Below are 20,449 nucleotides of genomic sequence, written 5' to 3'. Positions count from 1 at the left end.
TAAAAGCATTTATTTTCTGGCCATGAGGACTGCAAACTTAGGCTGTTGGTATGCAAGACATTTCTTTAAAATATGTATTTCTAAAGAGCCTTGTAGCCTCATGTTTCCTTTTTCCTGTCCCAGTATACTTGCACGGATGCAGCCCACAACCCACATTTGACTATGGCTGTGACACATTTCCATATTTCCGGGGGCGGCCGGGGGAAGGAGTGCGGCGGAGGGGGGGTGGCAATTTCAGTGCTTGCCCCGGGCGCCGTTTTCCCTAGTTACGCCTCTGTGGCCCAATAGGTCCACCTTCCGGCTTTCAGATGTAAAGGTGGCTTTGTCAATAAAACCCTCATTTTTGCAATCCTTGCAAACCCTTGCAATCTGTAGGCGTTTCTCCATCACAGCTCATGGAATCCTGGAACACTGAAGCCATGAGGGCGTTAGACAAAATTGCTCCCAAGCGTCCTCTTACGGTTCGTGGATCCCGGCTCCCTGGTTCTCTGAGAAGCTTAGGGAGATGAAACAGACCAAAAGATGCTTGGAACGCCGTTGGAGGAAAACTGGTGCCGAAGATGACCCAATACAACTATTTGCTTATATTCGGGAATATTCTAGGACGATAAGAGTGGTGAAATCCCACTATTTCTCCGCTCTTATCACATCAGCTGACTCTCGTCCAGCGGCCTTATTTCGGATTACCCGCTCCCTTCTTAGGAGAGAGGAACCGGTAGATGTTCAATCTGGCCGCTGTGATCAATTTGCTCAATTCTTTGCTGATAAAGTCACCCACCTTCGGCTAGAGTTGGACTCTACTTCTGTAGGATCTGATCAGATATTCTGCCCTGTGATCTTATATGGGACAGCTTTGAGTTGGTCGAGGATATGGACACGATTCTCTCAGGTATGAGTCCGGCAACATGTTGCTTGGACCCTTGTCCCTCCTGGCTGGTTAGAACAGCTGGTGGGAATGTTAAATTTTGGCTACAGGAGTTGGTTAACTCCTCGTTAGGTTTCATACCACCAGCCCTTGAAGAGGCGATAGTTCACCCTCACTTGAAGAAACCCTCCCTGGACCCTGAGGTTCTTGACAACTATAGACCAATCTCCAACCTCCCTTTTGTAGCGAAGGTGTTAGAGAGGGTTGTATGTGCCCAGCTTGAGAGGGTCTTAGAGGAAACTGGCTATCTTAATTCTTATCAGTCGGGTTTCAGGCCTAGGCATAGCACAGAGACAGCATTGCTCGCTCTAGTAGATGACCTTCTTTGGGACCTTGATGAAGGTAGTGTCCCTCTCCTGGTCCTTCTAGATATCTCAGCGGCCTTTGATACTATCGATCATGCTATCCTCCTTAACTACCTGCGTGGGTTGGGTATCGGGGGCACTGTCTTACAGTGGTTCTGTTCTTACCTTAGCGGGCGTGTCCAGTCAGTATGCATTGAGGACAGATGCTCTGAGCCATGGCCACTCCTTTATGGAGTTCCCCAGGGTTCAATTCTTTCCCCTGTCCTCTTTAACATCCATATGGAGCCGCTGGGTCAGGTCATTTCCCAGTTTGAGGTGAGATTTCATCAATACACTGATGATACTCAGCTGTATATTGCCATCCCAGACCATTCTGGAGATGCTGTTTCTGTGCTTACTCGATTCCTGGAAGCTGTTAAGGTCTGGATGAATCAAAATAAGCTCAGACTGAATCCCACCAAGACTGAACTACTCTTACTCAGCCCTCATACCGGCCATCAGTTAGATGTGAACCTTGTTTTAGATGGGGTGGCGCTGCCCCCGAAAGAGCTTGTACATGACTTGGGGGTCCTTTTGGATTTGCACCTCCTGCTTGAACAGCACGTGGAGGCTGCAGCCAGAAGTGCCTTTGCCCAGCTCCATTTGATTCATCAATTACACCCTAACCTTGATCGGCAAGCATTAATGACAGTGACCCATGCCCTTGTTATCTCCCACCTAGATTATTGTAACTCCCTCTATCTAGGGTTACCTTTGAGGACGATCGGAAAGCTACAACGGGTCCAGAATGCAGTGGCTTGTTTACTTATGGGTGCCAGAAAATATGACAGGGTACACCTCTCCTGCAGTCATTGCACTGGTTGCCTATTCGCTACCGAGTTCAATTTAAGGTCCTGGTTTTGACATTCAAAGCCTTGCGGGGTTTGGCACCTGTTTACCTACAGATCCGCTTCTCCCATCCAGTTACATCCCATCCGGTCAGATCTGGTCAGATGGCCCTTTTGTCGGTCCCCGATTTCTGAGAGGTTCGGGGAGCTAGAACCCATGAAAGGGCTTTCTCAGTTGCCACCCCACTTCTCTGGAATTCTCTTCCCCTGCAGATTTGTTTAGCTCCTTCTTTGTCGATTTTTATATCTTTATTGGAGACTTTTCTCTTTTGCCAGGCTTTTACCCTGTAGTTTATCTACCCCCCCCCCCCGTTAGTTACCTTAGTTTTATTTAGAATGTAATTTTAATGCTGTCTTGTTTTGCATGTTTTTGTACACCGCCCAGAGTCTTCAGAGTGGGCAGTATATCAAATGTTTCAAATAAATAAATAAATAAATAAATAAATTTTTGCAATCTATTGCGGATGATTTGTGGAATCCAGTACTGTCTTTATAAAATAAGCCAGCTGAAAATTGTGCTGAAAAAGTGGTCTCACTGTAATTCATCATCACTTCAATGAATGCCCTGTAGGGGTAGGTGCTACTGCTCTGACTGACAAAGATGGTCTTCCAGGGACAAATCAACCTGGCTAAACAAGGCTGCAATTGGGTAGTTCACTAGCCCCACAGCAGCATCCTGTGCCAGGTTGGTTCCATCCTCTGACAATTTTACCACAAACATATAAAAGCATGTTATTCAAGGCCAAGTAAAAATCCCCACCCCAGCAATGAAGACACCCAAAGGTGCAGTGTCTGTTAGTGCGGTCAGCGGTGGCACCTCAACAAATATGCTTCTCTCAAGACTTGTTTGTATTGGTGCAATCTGGAAAACGTCTAGTATAGATTTCATGCACTCTTCTGAGCTGCAGTGTATAAAAACCATTATGACTTAGAAGATGTCACCAGGAGCATGTTTCCTCTTCTGCTTAGGATGCCTTTGACCCTTCTGAGGATTTTCCTGGCTCAACCCTTTTCTTTTAAGATGTTGGGGAGGTCCTGATAGCTGCACATGTGATGCTTTTTGTTTTCTTTTGATATACATCAGTCCTGACCCCCACCCCCTTGTGAGAAAGATGCAGGATCCATCGTGCTCAGAACAGCTTGGGAGGTGTGCGCCACCACATCTTTAACAATGCCCCATGCTGGTGTTTTAATGTGTGGCTTAATGATTTCCAACCCCTGACTCAAAAGAAGGACAGCTTTCTGGAAAAGGCTCTGGAATATACCACCAATTCTAGCCCCAATCATGACTGGGGCACCCATGTAGCCTGGAAGGGCAGTTCCAGCCTGGGCCCTCTAATAGTTCTTGTAAAGGGTGGGGTCATCATATTTTTTCAGAATTGGCATCCCCCTCCCCGCTTAAAGTTGTAGGCCTCTCCTGGGGTGAAAGTGTAGCTTCACAATCACTTTGCCAAAACAGAACGGCACGTTTTTGTCCTGGTCCAACTGGTCCAAGTGATTGTGTCAGTGTGGTGCTTGCTCACAGAGACATAGTGTGGCTTGTCATAAACAACGTTAACACACTCATTGTTCTTCCCTTCACAGTAATTCTTCACAAAAGGGGGACATGATGATCTTCCATTATCTGATAATCTACAGTGTCTGTATAAACAAATAGAGTGTTGAACCCACCGGTTATGTCTGCAGGGAAAGGGAAGTCTTTGCTGGGTATATCATGAATACACAGAGTTTTGAACCCAACAGCTATGCTTGAAGGGTAAGACATTTCTGGGTGTGTGTCAGGAAGGAGCCCTACAATGTAGGCTAATTCAGCCCCTGCAGAAAAGGTGAATGCATTGTTTATTTTATTTATTTATTTGTTTATTTATTTAACATATTTTTATACTGCCCAAAACTTACGTCTCTGGGTGATTTACAAAGATTAAAAAGTAAAATATTAATTAAAAACAAAAACAATAAAATTTAAAAGCAAGCAATTTAAAACACAATTTAAAATTTTAAAACAATATTCTAAAAACAACATTAAAACAATCAAAACTATATCAGTTAAAAGCCTAGGTGAACAGATGTGTCTTTAAAGACTTTAAAAAAGTTGTCAGAGATGGGGAGGCTCTTATTTCACTAGGGAGCACATTCCAAAGCCTCAGGGCAGCAACGGAGAAGGCCCATCCCTGAGTAGCCTCCAGACAAGCCGGTGGCAAATGCAGACGGACCTCTCCTGATGATCTCAATGGGCAGTGGGGTTCATAACGAAGAAGACGTTCTCTTAAATACCCAGGCCCCAAGCTGTTTAGGGCTTTATAGGTTATGATCAACACCTTCTATTTTGCCCGGAAACATATCGGAAGCCAGTGTAACTCCTTCAGTATGGGAGTAATATGGTCTCTCCGAGATGACCCAGAGACCAGCCTGGCTGCTGCATTCTGGACCAACTGTAGTTTCTGGACTACATCAAGGGCAGCCCCACATAGAGCATATTGCAGTAATCCAGCCTGGAGGTTACCAGACTGGACGGAACACCACCCTGATCAGAATGAAAGACCAAATCAAGTGCATGACCTACAATGTGCGTCAGTCCCGAGACTACCTGAGATAGATCCATAGTCGTCATGGCCGCTATGAACTCCTGAGCCGCCCCGGACAAATCAGTCCCAAAGTGAACATAGAAGTCCCCCAGCACCAAAAGCCTGGGTGACTCCAACACCATGTCCAATACCAAGTCTGTTAGCTCAGTTTGGGACTCTGTTGAGCAGCGGGGTGATTGGTACACTAACAGAAGTCCCAGTCTATCCTTGGTCCCCAAACTTAAGTACACACATTCGATATGGTCTGACACTCTAACAGGGATCCTGGTAAGGGAGATATTATTCTTGTAGACTACAGCTGCTCCACCTCCCCGCGCCTCACCCGCTCCTCAAAAGAGTAGCCTGGAGGAAGAAGCTGGGACCACACTGGCCCCCAGCCTCCCCCAACCAGGTCTCTGTAATACATACCAGGTCAGCACCTTCATCCAGAATCAAATCATGGATGGTTTCTGATTTGTTCTTGACCGACCTGGCATTACAGAGGAGCAAGGTGAGGTTCCATGTGTGGTTGGCACTGCTCCCCAAGGTTAAAGAGCTGGCAGGACAGCTGGAAAGGGAAAAAGCTAGTAAATTTCTGTGTTCCCTTCCCCTGTAACGGCCTGCTGACCTGCCAACGTTACTTCTTCTGTTCCCCACCACCACCGGAATGGCTGCCCCACAGTCAGTGGACACGCCCCCTATCTCCCCATCTCCAGGTAAGCCCAGAAACATTCTAAAAGATCCTCACCCAGGACGAGTTATTAGATGATGTCAAGGCTTTACTGAATAACTTATGTAAAATGCCAACAAAGACAAAGTCTGTAACTGCTCCTCGGCTGACTGAACCAAAGACTGATGTGCCTGATACAGCTCCTCTCCATATCTCTACCAAGCCAAGGAAGGAGTCTTTTCCTCATATTTGCTCTAACAGAGTTTTTCAACCTAATCAATTTTTGCTTACAATCTTTTTAAACCGCATGAACTCACTCTGTTGTGTTTATTATTAATTAATTAATTATTATTAAAACTTTTATACTGCCCTTCCAAAAGGCTCAGGGCTGTTTACATTAAAACACCATTAAAATCAGTTAAAAATTAAAACAAAAATTATAAAAGCATAAAATAATGATTAACAATTACAAACATTGTAAAACAGCAATTAAATAACCAGAAGAATTTAAAAACAAGTTTTAAAAAGCTGAGAAAGCCTGGTTGAAGAGATGTGTTTTCAGGTGTTTTCTGAAAATTGCCAGAGATGGGGAGAATCGTGTACCAGCAGGGAGTGCATTCCACAATCTCAGGGCAGCAGCCGAGAAGGCCTGTCTCTGTGTAGCCAACAAACGAGTTGGTGGCAACTGGAGATGGACCTCCTCAATTGACCTCAATGGGCAGTGGGGCTCATAGCAAAAAAGACGCTCTCTTAAATACTCAGGGCCTAAGCCGTTTAGGCTTAGCACTTTGTATTTTGCCCGGAAACCTATTGGCAGCCAGTGTAGCTCCATCAACAGAAGAGTAATGTGGTCTCTCCGAGACGACCCAGAGATCAACCTGGCTGCCGCATTCTGAACCAACTGAAGTTTCTGGACTACATACAAAGGCAGCCCCACGTGGAGTGCATTACAGAAGTCAAGTATGGAGGTTACCAACAAATGGTTACCATTTGTTACCAACCGCCCTGAGCCATTTTGGAAGGGCGGTACATAAATCAAATAAATAAATGAAATAAATAAGTCAAATAAATAAGTCAAATAAATAAATAATTAAATTAAATGTACCACTGTTTTGAGGTCATTGATCTCAAGAAATGGGCACAGCTGGCGTATCAGCCGAAGCTGATAAAAAGCACTCCTGGCCACCGCCTCAACCTGAGAAACCAAGGAGAGACGTTGATCCAGAAGTACTCCCAGACTGTGAACCTGTTCCTTTTGGGGAAGTGTGACCCCATCTAGAACAGGGAGATCAAAATCGTCTCTAGAGTTCTGACCCCTCACAATAAATACCTCCGTCTTATCTGGATTCCGCTTCAGTTTATTCTCCCTCATCCAGCCCATTACTGCTTCCAGGCAGGCATTTAGGGAGGATATGCCAGCTCTTGAAGAAGTTGACATGGAGAAGTAGATCTGGGCGTAATCAGCGTACTGATAACACCCAGCTCTAAATCCCCTGATGATCCCTCCCAGCGGTTTCATGTAGATGTTAAAAAGCATTGGAGAGAGTATGGAGCCCTGAGGGACACCATACTTAAACTCAGATTTTGAAGAGCAACAGTCTCCAAGGGACACCATCTGGAATCTGACAGAAAGGTAGGAGTGGAACTACTGCAAAGCAGTGCCTCCCACCCCCAACATTCTCAGACGTTCCAGAAGGATACTATGTTCGATAGTATCGAAAGCTGCCGAGAGATCCAAAAGGACCAAAAGAGTCACACTTCCTCTGTCAATTCCCCATCGGAGATCATCCATCAGGCCGACCAAGGCAGTCTCCACCCCATAGCCTGCCCGAAAACCAGTTGAAATGGGTCTAGATAATCAGTTTCCTCCAAGACTGCCTGGAGCTGAGAGGCCACCACCCTCTCAATTACCTTGCCCAGCCATTGGAGATTGGAAACCGGCCTATAACTTCTCGACTCTGAGGGATGTAATGCAGGCTTCTTTAGAAGAGGTCTAATAATTGCTTCCTTAAGACAAGGAGGCATCCTGCCCTCTCTCAGAGAAGCATTTATGATTTCTACCAGGTGGCCCACAACAGCCTCCCTGCTAGATTGAACAAGCCATGTTGGACAAGCATCAAGAGAACAAGTGGTAGGCCTCACCGCTCCAAGCAGCTTGTCCACATTATCAGGAGTTACAAACTGAAATTGATCCAGTCGAATCGTATAAGAGGAGTTGTCAGTCACCTCCTGTTCAGACATCAAATTAATTGTGGTGTCTCTATCTAAGTTGGCCTGAATCCGAGAGATTTTGTCTGCGAAAAATTCATTAAGCGGGTAACCAATGCTTCCAAATTCTGGTTCAAGGGAGAGGGAGCAGATACTAGTCCCCTCAGCCGGATGTGAACTTGCGAGGCAATGTGGGTAGAAAAGAACCACTTCTTTGCTGCACGTATCGTCTGAGCATAGCTCTTTAAATGTGCTCCATGTCGTAATCTGTCAGATTCGAGTTGAGTCTTTATCCACTTGTGCCCCAGTCACCTACCTTGCTGCTTCAGCACCCGTAAATCTTCCATATACCAAGGGGCCAATTCTGAAGCAGGTCAGAGGGGACGCTTAGGAGCAATCGTGTCTACTGCCCTGGTGAGCAAGTTGTTCCAGTTTTCAACCAGGGCATCAACAGGATCACCAGCAGAGCCAACATTGAATCCCTCTAAGGCTTCTTGGAATCCTACCAGATCCAATAACCTCTTTGGGCAGACCATTCTAATAGGCCCCTCACCCCTGCGGAGGTGGAAAGAGGTTGTATGTCCAACCTTAACCAGATGGTGGTCCATCCATGACAATGGGGAGATCATAGGAGTCCCCACCCACGGAACACCACCCTGATCAGAATAAAGGACCAAATCAAGCGTGTGACCTACAATATGCATCGATCCAGAGACCACTTGGGATAGGACCATAGTTTTCATGGCCGCTATGAACTCCTGAGCTGCCCCGGACAAATTGGTCCCAAAGTGAACATTGAAGTCCCCCAGCACCAAGAGTCTGTGAGACTCTAACGCGAGTTCAGCAACCAACTCCGTGAGCTCAGTAAGGGACTCTGTTGGGCAGCGGGGTGATTGGTACACCAACAGAAGTCCCAATCTATCCCTGTACTTGAGTCCCCAAACTCAAGTACACACATTCAATATGGTCCGATACCCTAACAGGGACCCTGGTAAGGGAGATATTATACTTATAGACTACAGCCACTCCACCTCCCCACCCACATCCTCTCACCCACTCCTCTACAGAATATCCTGGAGGAAGAAGCTGGGACCAGACTGGGCCACTAGCCTCCCCCAACTAAATCTCGGTAATACACACCAGGTCAGCCCCTTCATCCATGATCAAATCATGTATGAGTTCTGATTTATTTTGGACTGACCTGGCATTGCAGAGGAGCAAGGTAAGGTTATGCGGGATGTTGGCAGTCCTCCCCGAGGTCAAAGAGCTGGCAGGACAGCCGGAAGGGGAGTCAGCTATTAGGTTTCTCACTACCCTTCCCCTGGAACAGCCTGCTGACCTGCCACCGTTACTTCTTCTATTCCCCACCACCACCGGAATAGCTGCCCCACATTCAACGAAGGTGCTCCCTGCCTCCCCATCTCCAGACAAACCCCCACACATTACAACTTCAACCCAACTTCAGCACAACTTAAAACTGATTAAACAGAAGCCCCACTATTGAATGTCTCCCTCTATACAAATAGTTGGACAAAATGTCCAGCCCTCGCCCTCCAAGTGGCTCCCATTTGTTGCCCCTTTGGTGGCGACGCCGCTGGTGGTGGGCCCGCCACCACAGGCAGTCTTCCTATATAGGCTGAGCAGCAAGCTCAGCAGGTGGAACCAGGAAAAAACTGCCCAGTCACCCTTGCAGCCCCAGTCCTGCAAAGCCTCTCCACAAGCAGTCCTGGGGGGAGGCAGATGGCAACCAGGGGGGGCAGAAGAGAAGAGGCAGCCAGGCAGGCACCCCTGGGGTAGATGGTATCCTCTTCTCCTCCACTCCAGCAGGCTTCTCAGATATACTATCAAACTTTCTTTTGCTCAGATTCTTAGTTTTCATTTTAATTTGGTTGATTTACAGTCATATACTAAGCAGATGACAAGATCATACATACTTAACCTTTGTCTTTTTTTTTAGCAATCCTTAATTCCAGCTTCACTTATTAGTATGCGTGACTACCTAAATCAGGCCTAAAACCCACATTACCTCACAGTTCTTCCGTACTGCAGTGGATAGTCGCTCTCAGTTAACAAAAGCAAATATTGCAAATATATAAAACCCACAGTAGTAACAACTCATCCGTCTTTTTAACTTCAAATCTCTTTTCTCCAAAACCCACAGTCCACTTACATCCTTTCACATCATAAGGAACTTGAGCAAGTTTAAATGCAAGCAAAGATCTAAAAGCCCCATGTCAAAGAGGCATGCATACTTTTTCAATTGTATTTCTACATTTACAAAAGGTTCTTTATGGTTAGACTAATTCACTGGAAGACAAGCTGCCTGCAAACAAACAAACAAACAAACAAAAAACCCTCCTTGCGCTGCCTCCCCCTCCCATCCTTGGTGTTGGGCAGGTTATACTCATTCCATCCTTTGTGAGCCGGAAACTGCTGACAGCAGAGACAGTGGAGTGCAGGAATGAAGTTTTGAGATGGCTCTCCATAATCTGGTCTGTCTCGTGGTGGGAGCAGAGTTGGTGGGGGGGCCTTGCCCTACCCATGTAGCCTGGAAGGGCACTTCCAGCCTGGGCCCTGTAATAGTTCTTTTTAAAGGGTGGAGTCATCATATTTTTTCAGAATTAGCATTTTTCTTCCCCGCACCCCTTAAAGTTATAGGCCTTTCCTGGGGCGAAGGTTCAGCTTCACAATCACCTTGCTAAAACAGAATGGCATGATTTTGTCCTGGTCCGACTTTATCTGAACAGTGATTATGTCAATGTGTTGCTTGCTCACAGAGATGTAATGTGGCTTGTCATAAACAATGTTAACACACTCACTGTTCTGCCCCTTCACAGTAATACTTCTCAAAAGGAGGACATGATGATGTCCCACTATCTGATACTCTACAATGTCTGTATAAACAAATAGAGTGTTGAACCCACTGGTTATGTCTGCAGGGAAAGGGAAGCCTTTGCTGGGTGTATCATGAACAAACAGAGTTTTGACCCCACCAGCTATGCTTTAAGGGTAAGAAAATGCTTTTGGGTGATACAGCTGACTCTTTGGAGATGGAACACTCGAACACTGTCTCCTTGAGTGAGGGCCCCGGGACGGGTCTTCCAGAAGACGCGGAGCCACCAGCTTCCATTCCCCTGGAGAATTCTATCACTGTATCTACCAAATGACTGTCCCAGAGGAATCCAAATGTTTTGAAGATTGCCACATGGAATGTGGTGGGCCTCAAGGCTAAGTTGGCTGGTCCATCATTTACTGACTATGTTTCTAAAATAGACATTTTTATGTGCCAGGAGACATGGATGGTGGAAGATGTGACCCTGGAGGGGTTTTATGCATATGTGGCCAAGAAATCTTTGGGGTTGGGCAGGAGTGAGAGAAAGGGGCGACCATCTGGTGGTCTTGCAGTGTTTGTGTCGACGTCATTTAGGGCACAGGCTAGGGAAGTTGCATCTCTGGATTCTATTGCTATGGCCATTTATATACAACTGGGTAATTTATCCCTTATAGTGGTCAACATATGTATACTACCGAGACGCCAGAAAGCCTATGTCAACCGGATCTGGTCATGTCTTGAACCATATGTTACGGAACTCCAGATTAAATTTCCCTATCCCTCTCTTCTGATAGTGGGCGATTTTAATGCCCAAATGGGGTATGACGATAAAGCATTATTTAGCAAATTCCATCTTTATCCCCCTGTTCAGTCAGCCCCTGATGGCCACCTAGTATGCAGATTTAAGGACAGGGTGGCTTCCTTTGCTAGTCTGAAGTTAGCCCAGACCATTTACGATCTAAATTTGTATATATTAAATAGCACTAGTCCCCATGTCTACCCAGCAGAATTTACTTTTTGGTCAGGTTCTAGAACTTCAACTATCGACTATATGATATACTCCCAAGATCTGCTAGATCTGGTTGCGGGATTTAGTGTTGCTCCTAGACTTGATAGTGACCACCTTCCACTGGAGTTATGCTTGTTATTCCCAGATAAGATCCAGAGACATGAATATACAGCCTTTGATGCTGAGTCTCTGGAAATTATGCCCACCAGATTAAGATGGACCCTAACACAATAAGAGAGACTGTCGTTCCTCTTGAATTCTGAGTCTGCTATTACCTTAAGGAACCAAATATTGATGGGTGAGGAATCTAGGGAGAGTATAGATGCCTATCAAGGCCTAATTGAGCTACTCTGCCCTGCTTTGTGTGTCCAACAGGGAACTCATAAGAAGGTGGGTTTTCCCTCTTTGAGAGTCTGGTTCGATGATGAGTGTAGGAAGCTGAAAAGTGTTTTGGCTAATGAATACAATAGATACTATGAGTCATCTGATCCAACACTTGCTATTAATTTAATACACCTGAAGAGGGCATACAAAAAACTTATCAGAGTAAAAAAACTTGAGGCAGACAGAGCAGACTGGCAGCAGCTGATTTTTGCCACCCAACAAAAAAATCATTCCTATTTCCGGCATTAAATATCTAAGTTTATGGGAAGGGGAATATCTAGAATCAAATCTCAAATTCCAGCAGCTGTATGGGAAGATCGTTTTTCCAGACTGTACGGCTCGGATGAATGCCTCCCCCCTCCCCTTAATGTTGGTCAATCTGGAGGAATGTCCAGTTTGGCCGCTGGTCTCATGCTCTGCTATAGTATCCCTGGTAAATCAATCTAAAGCGGGTTAGGCCCCAGGGCCAGACTATATTTCGGTGGAGTGTATTAGGAACAACTTGGAGTGGTGGGCCCCGGTATTGGCCGCCCTCTTTTTGTACATCGATCGGACAGCTCAGATTCCCAAAGATTGGGGGTTGGCGATTATAGTTCCAATTTATAAGAAAGGCCAAAGGAATCGACTTGCAAAGATGGTCTAGAATGACCTTATCTTTAATGGGAAGAATTTCAGTTGTGAAAATGAATGTTTTACCTAAAATGCTGTTTCTTTTTCAGGCTATTCCTATAATTAATACTTTAACTTGTTTTAAGCAATGGCAAAAGGACATAACTAAATTTGTTTGGCAGGGTAAAAGACCAAGAATTAACTTTAAAAATTTAACAGATGCTAAAGAAAGAGGGGGTCTTACCCTGCCAGACTTAAGGTTGTATTTTGATGCTGTCTGTTTGACATGGTTAAAAGAATGGATAACATTAAGAAATCCTAGAATACTTGATTTGGAAGGATTTGATAGAAGGTTCAGATGGCATTCATATTTGTGGTATGACAAAAGTAAAATACATAAAGATTTTTTGAATCACTATGTAAGAAGGAGTCTAATGAGAGTGTGGGTAAAATAAAAAAAATGGCTGGAACCCAAAACTCCGTTATGGTTATCCCCGATTGAAGCTTTAGTACGTAAAGAGATAAATATGCAATCGCAATGGGGTACCTATAGGGATTTGTTGTGTTTTCAAGAAAAGGGCTGTAAGTTAAAAAATCTAATTGAAGTACAAAATCTGGTTGGTAATTGGTTTCAGTACCATCAGTTAAATGAAGTTTTTAAGAAGGATTTCAAACTTGGATTTGAGGATCAAATCTTGAGATTTGAGAAGGAGCTATGTGAAAATGATGAAAAACTAGTGTCTAAGATGTATAGGCTGTTGCTTTTGGAAGAGACGAGATGAAGTGGTTAAAACGACTATGATAAAATGGGCTCAAGATGTGGGTCATAATATAGATATGGCAGCTTGGGAAAAATTATTGCCCACAAAAGAAGATTGGCTGATAAAAATTTTGGAATATGTGGAGATGGCAAAACTTACAGTACTGATAAGAGATCAAAATTTGGAAGGTTTTAAAGAAGATTGGAAATCATTCTTACTGTACCTAAAGAATTATTTTCCTAATATTGATTTTTCAACAGGGTTTGAAATTTAGTAATATTAGCAGGTTGAGTAGACTAAAATCTAGTTTGGTAAGATATAGGTTATATGTTTTGAATTATTATAGCAAGGGTTAATTGTATAGTTAGTGAATCGTGCTGATTGGTGAGCTGGAAGTCAATTTTTGTTTAATTGAATGTAATGAGATGTTTAAGATAATGTTAAAATCAATAAAAATTTAATGCAAAAAAAGGAAGGAAGGAAGGAAGGAAGGAAGGAAGGAAGGCCAAAGGGACCAACCAGGGAACTTCCGCCCTATTAGCCTTCTAAGCTTTATAGGCAAATTATATGCCAGACATCTTCTTGACCAATTTATGGTGTGGCTTGATAACAACCAGATTCTTGCTGAGGAACAAAATGGCTTGAGGGCCGGAAGGCAGGGGCGTAACTACCATTAGGCAAGGGGAGGCAGTTGCCTGGGGCCCCCCATGCCTCGAGGGGCCCCCCAAAGGCAAGTCACATGTGAAGTGAGTGTGTCTGTATCAGCGAGGGGCCAATTTTAAAATTTTGTCTCTGGGCCCACTCCAGCCTCGTTACACCCCTGCCGGAAGGTCGACTATGGACTAGATTGTTGTGTTACAACATCTGGCAGAAAAATATTCGGGGAAGGCCCCAGATGCATTATATACAGCATTTGTTCACATTTGATTCGGTCCCAAGTTCACATTTAAAGTTCGCATTTGTTTCGGTCCCAAGAGGTAGGCTGTGGGAGAAATTTGCTACAACAACCGTAGATAAGAGATTGCTTCACTTGATGTTTAAACTTCATGATGATACTTCATTAAGGGTCCGTCTTAACAACAGAGGCCAGGTGACTAGGCCGATTATTACGAGGCGGGCGGGGGGGGTGGGTCGGCAAGTGTGCATTTTGGCCCCTATGCTTTTAAAATTTTATATTAATTCTCTAGTCACACACCTGAAGAAACTAGAGTTTCATCCACCTAAATTAGCTGGCAGACATGTTAATGTTTTACTTTATGGGGACGATGCCGCACTAGTTTCAAGAACTCAAATTGGCCTCAAAAGAGCGTTACAGGCGTTGGCAGATTATTGTACCACCCAGGAGTTATCCATAAATTATGACAAAACCAAAATTATGGTTTTCTCAAATAGACCTAGAAACTGTACTTGGCCCTTAAATGGCCATAAATTGGAGCAAGTGAGGCAATTTAAAAATTTAGGATGGGGTTTTCAAGCAAATAAGAGTTTCACTACCCATAGGGATTATGTAAGCCTCAGCGCCCAAAGAGTTGCCTCAGCGATCCATTCCTTGTATATCAGAAAATGTGCCCAATTAGTTCAGGTAGTTCTTGAACTTTTCAAGGCTAAAGTTTGGCCCTGCTTATAGTGGGTGCGCAGATGGGCACCTATACTAACTTTCGGAAGATGGAAACTGTTCAAACTAAATTCCTCAGGGGTATACTGAGGGTTGCCCAGTCTGTCCCCAATGCATGTCTCAAATTGGAAGTGGGCTGGCCTACAGTTGAGGCCAGAATTTGGAAGGCCATGTCCGGCTATTGGCTCAAGCTGGTTTTTTTGCCCTGATGGGCTTGCCCCACTAGTCTTAGAAGATTCTTTTAAGACCCGCTGGAAATGGGACATCGCTAATAAATTAAGCAGGCTGGGTTTCTCACTCCCGGTGATAAGACAGATGGGCCTTGAGAAGGCCTCAGACGCCATAATGGACATTGCCAAGCAGGAGGACGTTAGCAAAATAAGATCTGAGGTTTTTATGGGGCCCCAGATTGATAGACGGCTTCCAGCTAGATACCTGATAAAGCTATCTTTTGTTGAACATCATAGAGCAATGACTGCAGCCAGACTCAATGCCCTTCATTCTGCTGTCCTGGAAGGGCGATTCCAGAAAATTCCCTATCTCCAGAGATTGTGCCCGTGTCAAGCGGGAGAGGTTGAATCTACTGAACATGTTTTGCTGAGTTGCTGTTTTTATAAGGATCTAAGAGAAGAATTAATTTATCCTCTTTAAAGAGATCATAGATTGACCTGAGGCCAGGAGAGAATGAAGTTTTCACTCACAGATTTGGAAGACCTCATCTCTGCAAGAATTGCCAAGTTTCTTTGCATTGCAAGTAAACTTTGCAGAAGAAATGTTGAGAGGATAGATGTGGGCATAGCACATTAGGAGGGTGAACAGATTTTATTTATTTGAAACTTTCTTATGTATGATACTGTAGTTTTTATTGTATTGTTCCTATTGTAGTTTCTATTGATGCTACTGATGTGACGAGATGTATAGTTTTCTGTGTGGTTCTGTTGTAATGAGAGGCCGTTGGCTGTAATAACAATAAAGTTGAACTTTTGGGTGTGTGTGTCAGGAAGGAGCCCTAATATGTAGGCTAATTCTGCTCCTGCAGAAAAGATGAATGCATTGTTAGGACTCATAAACTGAATATTTCTAGTAACAGGGTCATAAAGCAAGGATGCGCCCTCTAGAGAGCTCTGGGTTCTTGTGATGTCATTCATATCATGCAGCAAATCTGCAATGCAGGAGTAAGAGCCCTTTCATAACTAGAAGGTCCATTTCTTTAACCCCTTGGTATATTGAAAGGGGGTATCTGCCGTGATGGTGTCCCAAGTGCATGGGTACTGTATCTCAGATAGGCCCCCATGCCCCGGGAAGATCCAGCAGTCTGGCTAACTGAATGGTGAAGGCTGAACTAGTGTTCTGTGGGAAAGCCTTCTTGCTGGCATTACTAGGGAGGGTAATGTAAAATATCAAAGGGGGTATCTGCTGTAATGGTGTTCCAAGCGCATGGGTACTGTATCTCAGAGAGCCCCCCTTCCCAGTCCTCGGGAAGATCCAGCAGTCTGGCTAATTGGATGGTGAAGGCTGAACTAGTGCTCTGTGGGAAAGCCTTTTTGCTGGCATTACTAGGGAGGGTAATGTAAAATATCACCCATTGCAGAGGTCTGAAGTAGGCACCCAACTATTGAACGTGTCAGGCCAACCTACCTACTTCACTAAATGTTGTTTTACTTTACCACACCCTTTTGGAGCTAGAATCTTTTTAATCCTGTACACTTTGTCCTCTCCCACTTTAACTTTCTGTAATTCTTCGAGATAGAAGCTGCTGAGAACTGGCTCTCCCATGTAGTCTTTTAGCAGATAGACCGGCCTTTCAGCTCTTCTGATGACTTGGTCCACTAGAAACAATTCTGTGGTGTAGTTCTGTTCATAATCTTTTTCAAAAACTCCTTTAATTTTAGAAATACTAATGCGATCTCCTTTTCTTAAAACAGGAGACTTGACTGTTTTATGGCTAGCACTGTGATAGACTCTTTTCCAAACAGTCAGGTCATTGCTGGTGGTGACATCTACCGGCCTGCACTGTATAGTTCTGTGAAAGCTGTGGTTTAGGAGCTGAGGCAGGACATCAATATACCTGAAGGTGTTGTGAGCAGTAAAATACCTCCACATACGGGTTTTTAATGTTTGGTTCAGTCTCTCCACAAGGGCTGCTTTTACATCATTGTTGGTGACAAAGTGGTGAATCCCTTGCTCCTTTAACAGTGCACCTACAGGCTTATTTAAAAGCTCCCTCCCTCTATCAGTCCAGAGCTTGCCAGGCTCTTGTCCTTCTCTGAAAATAGCTTTAAAAGCTGTGGTGTCTTCCCTCCCTGTTTTGTCTTTTAGAGGTACAACCCATGCATATTTGGATAGAATATCCATCACTGTCAAAATATACTTGTATCCTTTGTTGTATTTACAATACTGTTGCATGTCCACCAAATCTGTCTTCTATTGTGCATCTACCCCTGAAACAACAGTCTTGTTCCTTTTAAAACGAATCCTTGCAGGTCTATGTAGAGTGTAAGCATCCTGCTCTGAAAGCCAGACCTCAACTTGCCTTTCACTCAGCATTTTACTGTGCTGCCTGGCCTCTTGAAATAGAGGATTCACAACTCTGAAACTCCCCACTCTCCCAGGGATGTAATATATTTTCTTTAGGATTTCCTTGTGCTTTGCCATGGTTCTCCTTAACACAGGTATGAACACACATATTTAAAACAAATTTCTTTTATTGGGTACCCCTGGTGGCGCAGTGAGCCCCTGGTGGTGCAGTGGTAAAACTGCCACCCTGTAACCAGAAGGTTACAAGTTCGATCCTGACCAGGGGCTCAAGGTTGACTCAGCCTTCCATCCTTCCGAGGTCGGTAAAATGAGTACCCAGAATGTTGGGGGCAATATGCTACATCATTGTAAACCACTTAGAGAGCTCCAGCTATAGAGCGGTATATAAATGTAAGTGCTATTGCTATTGCTACCATCAGTACACGCATAGGAAATGCAGGACACATTGACATCCCCAAGGTGCATGTTCTCAAAGGCCCGCACCTACACAAAAGAGGGCAATATTATAATACTGCAGGGTAAACACAGGCAAACCAAGCAGGCAAATTAAATCACATCCAACTTACCAGCTTGTCGATTTCCTCAGCTTGGTCTAGCTCTTCAGGTTTTGTAAGCACAATGCCATCCATGGTTTCCTCCTCCCCACTTTCAGATGATGAAGTAAAGCACACCACTCTGCAGTAAGCGGATCTTGGACTGCCTGAAATCGGTTTCAGGTAATCACAAGATGACCAATTTTCACAAGACACACAGCATGGTTCCCTACAATGTGACCTCCAGGACCTGCTTGACAACCATGAATCGCAGCCACACTCCTCAAAGCTATTCACACAAGCAGAAAACAGGGTCACCTCCTGCATGCAGCTTGAAACCTATTTTTACCTCATAGCAAACAGACGAGTACATGGTGCAGACTTGGCAGGGAGGGTGAGCAACAGACGATTAACTTTTCAAGGTTCCCCAGCCACAGCTAGCATTGTTGGTCCTCTAGCCCCACCCCTGGCAACAACAGCTCCCTGAGTGGACAGGGCAAGCAAGTGACCCAAGGAGACCACTCAGAGGGCTCCAAGCTGCAGTCCCACTTTGCTGCTCCCTGACTGCTAGCCTCAGTTAACCCTTTCCTGGCAACTGCAGAATTGTCAAAGGCACTGAACTCTGTCCCCATGGCCAAAACTCCCTGCTCACAACAAGGCAGGAGAGAGAAGAGAGCAGCTGCAGCTGCAGCTGCCAGGAAAGGAAAAGCCAACAAAACCCCAACATACACCCCAACCAACAAAACCCCAACACACACCCCAGATCCAGGAGGGACACAGCAGATGCCCCCTGGAGCAGTTGCCAGATGCCAGTGAGAGCAGTTGCCAGATGCCCCCACAACTAGCCCAGGTACTAAGCTGGTGGCAAGGGCGATGAGATATGTCTCCTACCACCCCTGTCCAGTTGCCCCCCTGATCACAGTGGATGGGAAGACAAGCAGGCAATAGGGAGTGTGCACCTGCGCTCCTTGCCACATGTGCCACCACCCTCTTCACTCTTGCTGTGACAGCCCCCATCGCCCCATCCCACCGTACAACAGCATGGTTTGGAAAGCCAGAAAGGGGAACCTGCCCCGCCTCCTCACCCTCCCTGCAGCTGTGGCCTCCGTGGCACCCCCATTCCATTGTATACTGTGTGTAGAAGGTAAGAACCCCCCTTGCCCCCCACTGCCACCGTAGCCAAGTGGCGACTCTGCCTCCCCATCAATTTGCCACTGCCACCCCTTGACAGCCTCCCAAATAACAGGACAGTCAATCTGCAACCCATTTTGGGCCTCTGTGCGTGCACAGATGCCATTCGTGTTACCAGGCAAGTGTAAGTATGAGGGTGGGCATGCGAGGGAGGGTGTCCCCATCATCCACCTGCCCTGATGCTGCCACTTGCCACTCTTGCAGTGCCAGCAGTGTGGGAGAGTGAGTGGCAAAGTGTCGCCCACACCTGCCCACCCTCATTGGCACTGCTACCCTCTGCATCTTGATGATGGTGCAGAGGGTGGGCAGGTGGGTGCAGTGTCACACCTAGGCAAATTGGGCACCTGGACTGCCACTGCTGTGGTCTACCAGCCCTGCCTGGAAGTGAGCGCAACAGTGGGCCGAACCACTGGGAGCCTCTGGAGGTGGGATGCATGGTGGGGCCCATTGCGCTTCGGGAAGGGGCTTCCCTGCCTGCGGGAAGGTTGGCTGGCCGTCTCATCCACTCCCTGCCTGTTGGAGACCTTGTCGGACCCACTTGGAGAAGCCGCCGTCTGCTTGGGAAGGAAGAGAGCACTGGCAAGACTGCTGCTGCTCTCTGCCCTGCCTTTCCCTGGATTCTGAGCAGGGCAGGGGCTTGATTCCTGGGCTGCTCCTTCAGCGCCTTTGCTGAGCACATCTCTAGCCTGATTCCTTTTGAACTGGTTCCCAGCAGCAGCTACAGCAGCAGCACTCCCTCCCCACCTCACTGGCACCAGGAAGGGGAGAGCAGCAGCCCTATCACTTGTGCAGTTTCCACCTGGAAAGGGCAAGGGTGCTGTTGCTCTTGCCTTGGCGGTCGGGGTGGGTGGGTGGGTGGGTTGGGAAGCATCTCCTCTGAGGCAGCAGATGGAAAGAGGAACTGGCGGAGCCCAGAGCAGTGTACTACGTACTTAAGTTCCTCCTCACAACAACCCTGTGAAGTACGTTAGGCTGAGAGATAAGTGACTGGCCCAGAATCACCCAGAAAGTCTGATGGCTGAATGAGGATTTGAACTTGGGTCTCCCTAGCCCTAGTCCAGCACTCTAACCACTACACCACGCTGCAGGCAAGGACAGATGCAAGCAGGGTTGTTGTGAGGAGGAACCAGAGTATGTAGTACAATGATCTGGGCTACTTGGAGGAAGAGCGGGTTATCTATATTATTAATTCTCCAAGACAGGCCATGAGTGGGGATGTGGTAGAAAGGAGGCAATTGGCTGACAGAGGGGGAGAGTGTCCCGGAGCAGCAGGGAGTTTTGCGGGGTGGCTGGAAAGCAGTTTGACAGTTGGCTCAGGGGCGCCATGAAGCAGCAGGGAGCTCGGAGGCTGGGGGCGGCTCGGGAGCTGGACAGTTGGCTCTGGGGGCTTTTGGGCGGCAGGATTTTGGCTGAGCTG

General features: G+C 46.0%; 1 protein-coding gene across 1 annotated transcript in view; it reads right to left on the bottom strand.

Annotated features, from left to right (window-relative positions):
• LOC128343998 (uncharacterized) overlaps nucleotides 1-18,184 on the bottom strand; it is an 81,453-nt gene extending 63,269 nt beyond the window's left edge. Inside the window, exons 1-3 of the mRNA XM_053293436.1 lie at nucleotides 17,875-18,184; nucleotides 17,707-17,791; nucleotides 10,254-10,453 (exon numbers count right to left, since the gene is read on the bottom strand). Coding sequence (XP_053149411.1) covers nucleotides 10,254-10,453; nucleotides 17,707-17,791; nucleotides 17,875-18,168 — 579 coding nt within the window. The 5' untranslated portion in view covers nucleotides 18,169-18,184. The remainder of the gene's footprint in view (nucleotides 1-10,253; nucleotides 10,454-17,706; nucleotides 17,792-17,874) is intronic.
• Between the last annotated feature and the right edge of the window lie 2,265 nt (nucleotides 18,185-20,449).

The sequence above is a fragment of the Hemicordylus capensis genome, chromosome 2 (assembly GCF_027244095.1).
Source record: "Hemicordylus capensis ecotype Gifberg chromosome 2, rHemCap1.1.pri, whole genome shotgun sequence".
Taxonomy (NCBI): Eukaryota; Metazoa; Chordata; class Lepidosauria; order Squamata; family Cordylidae; genus Hemicordylus; species Hemicordylus capensis.
Note: the sequence above shows the minus strand (reverse complement) of the source record. Positions and strands in the feature narration are given on the sequence as shown.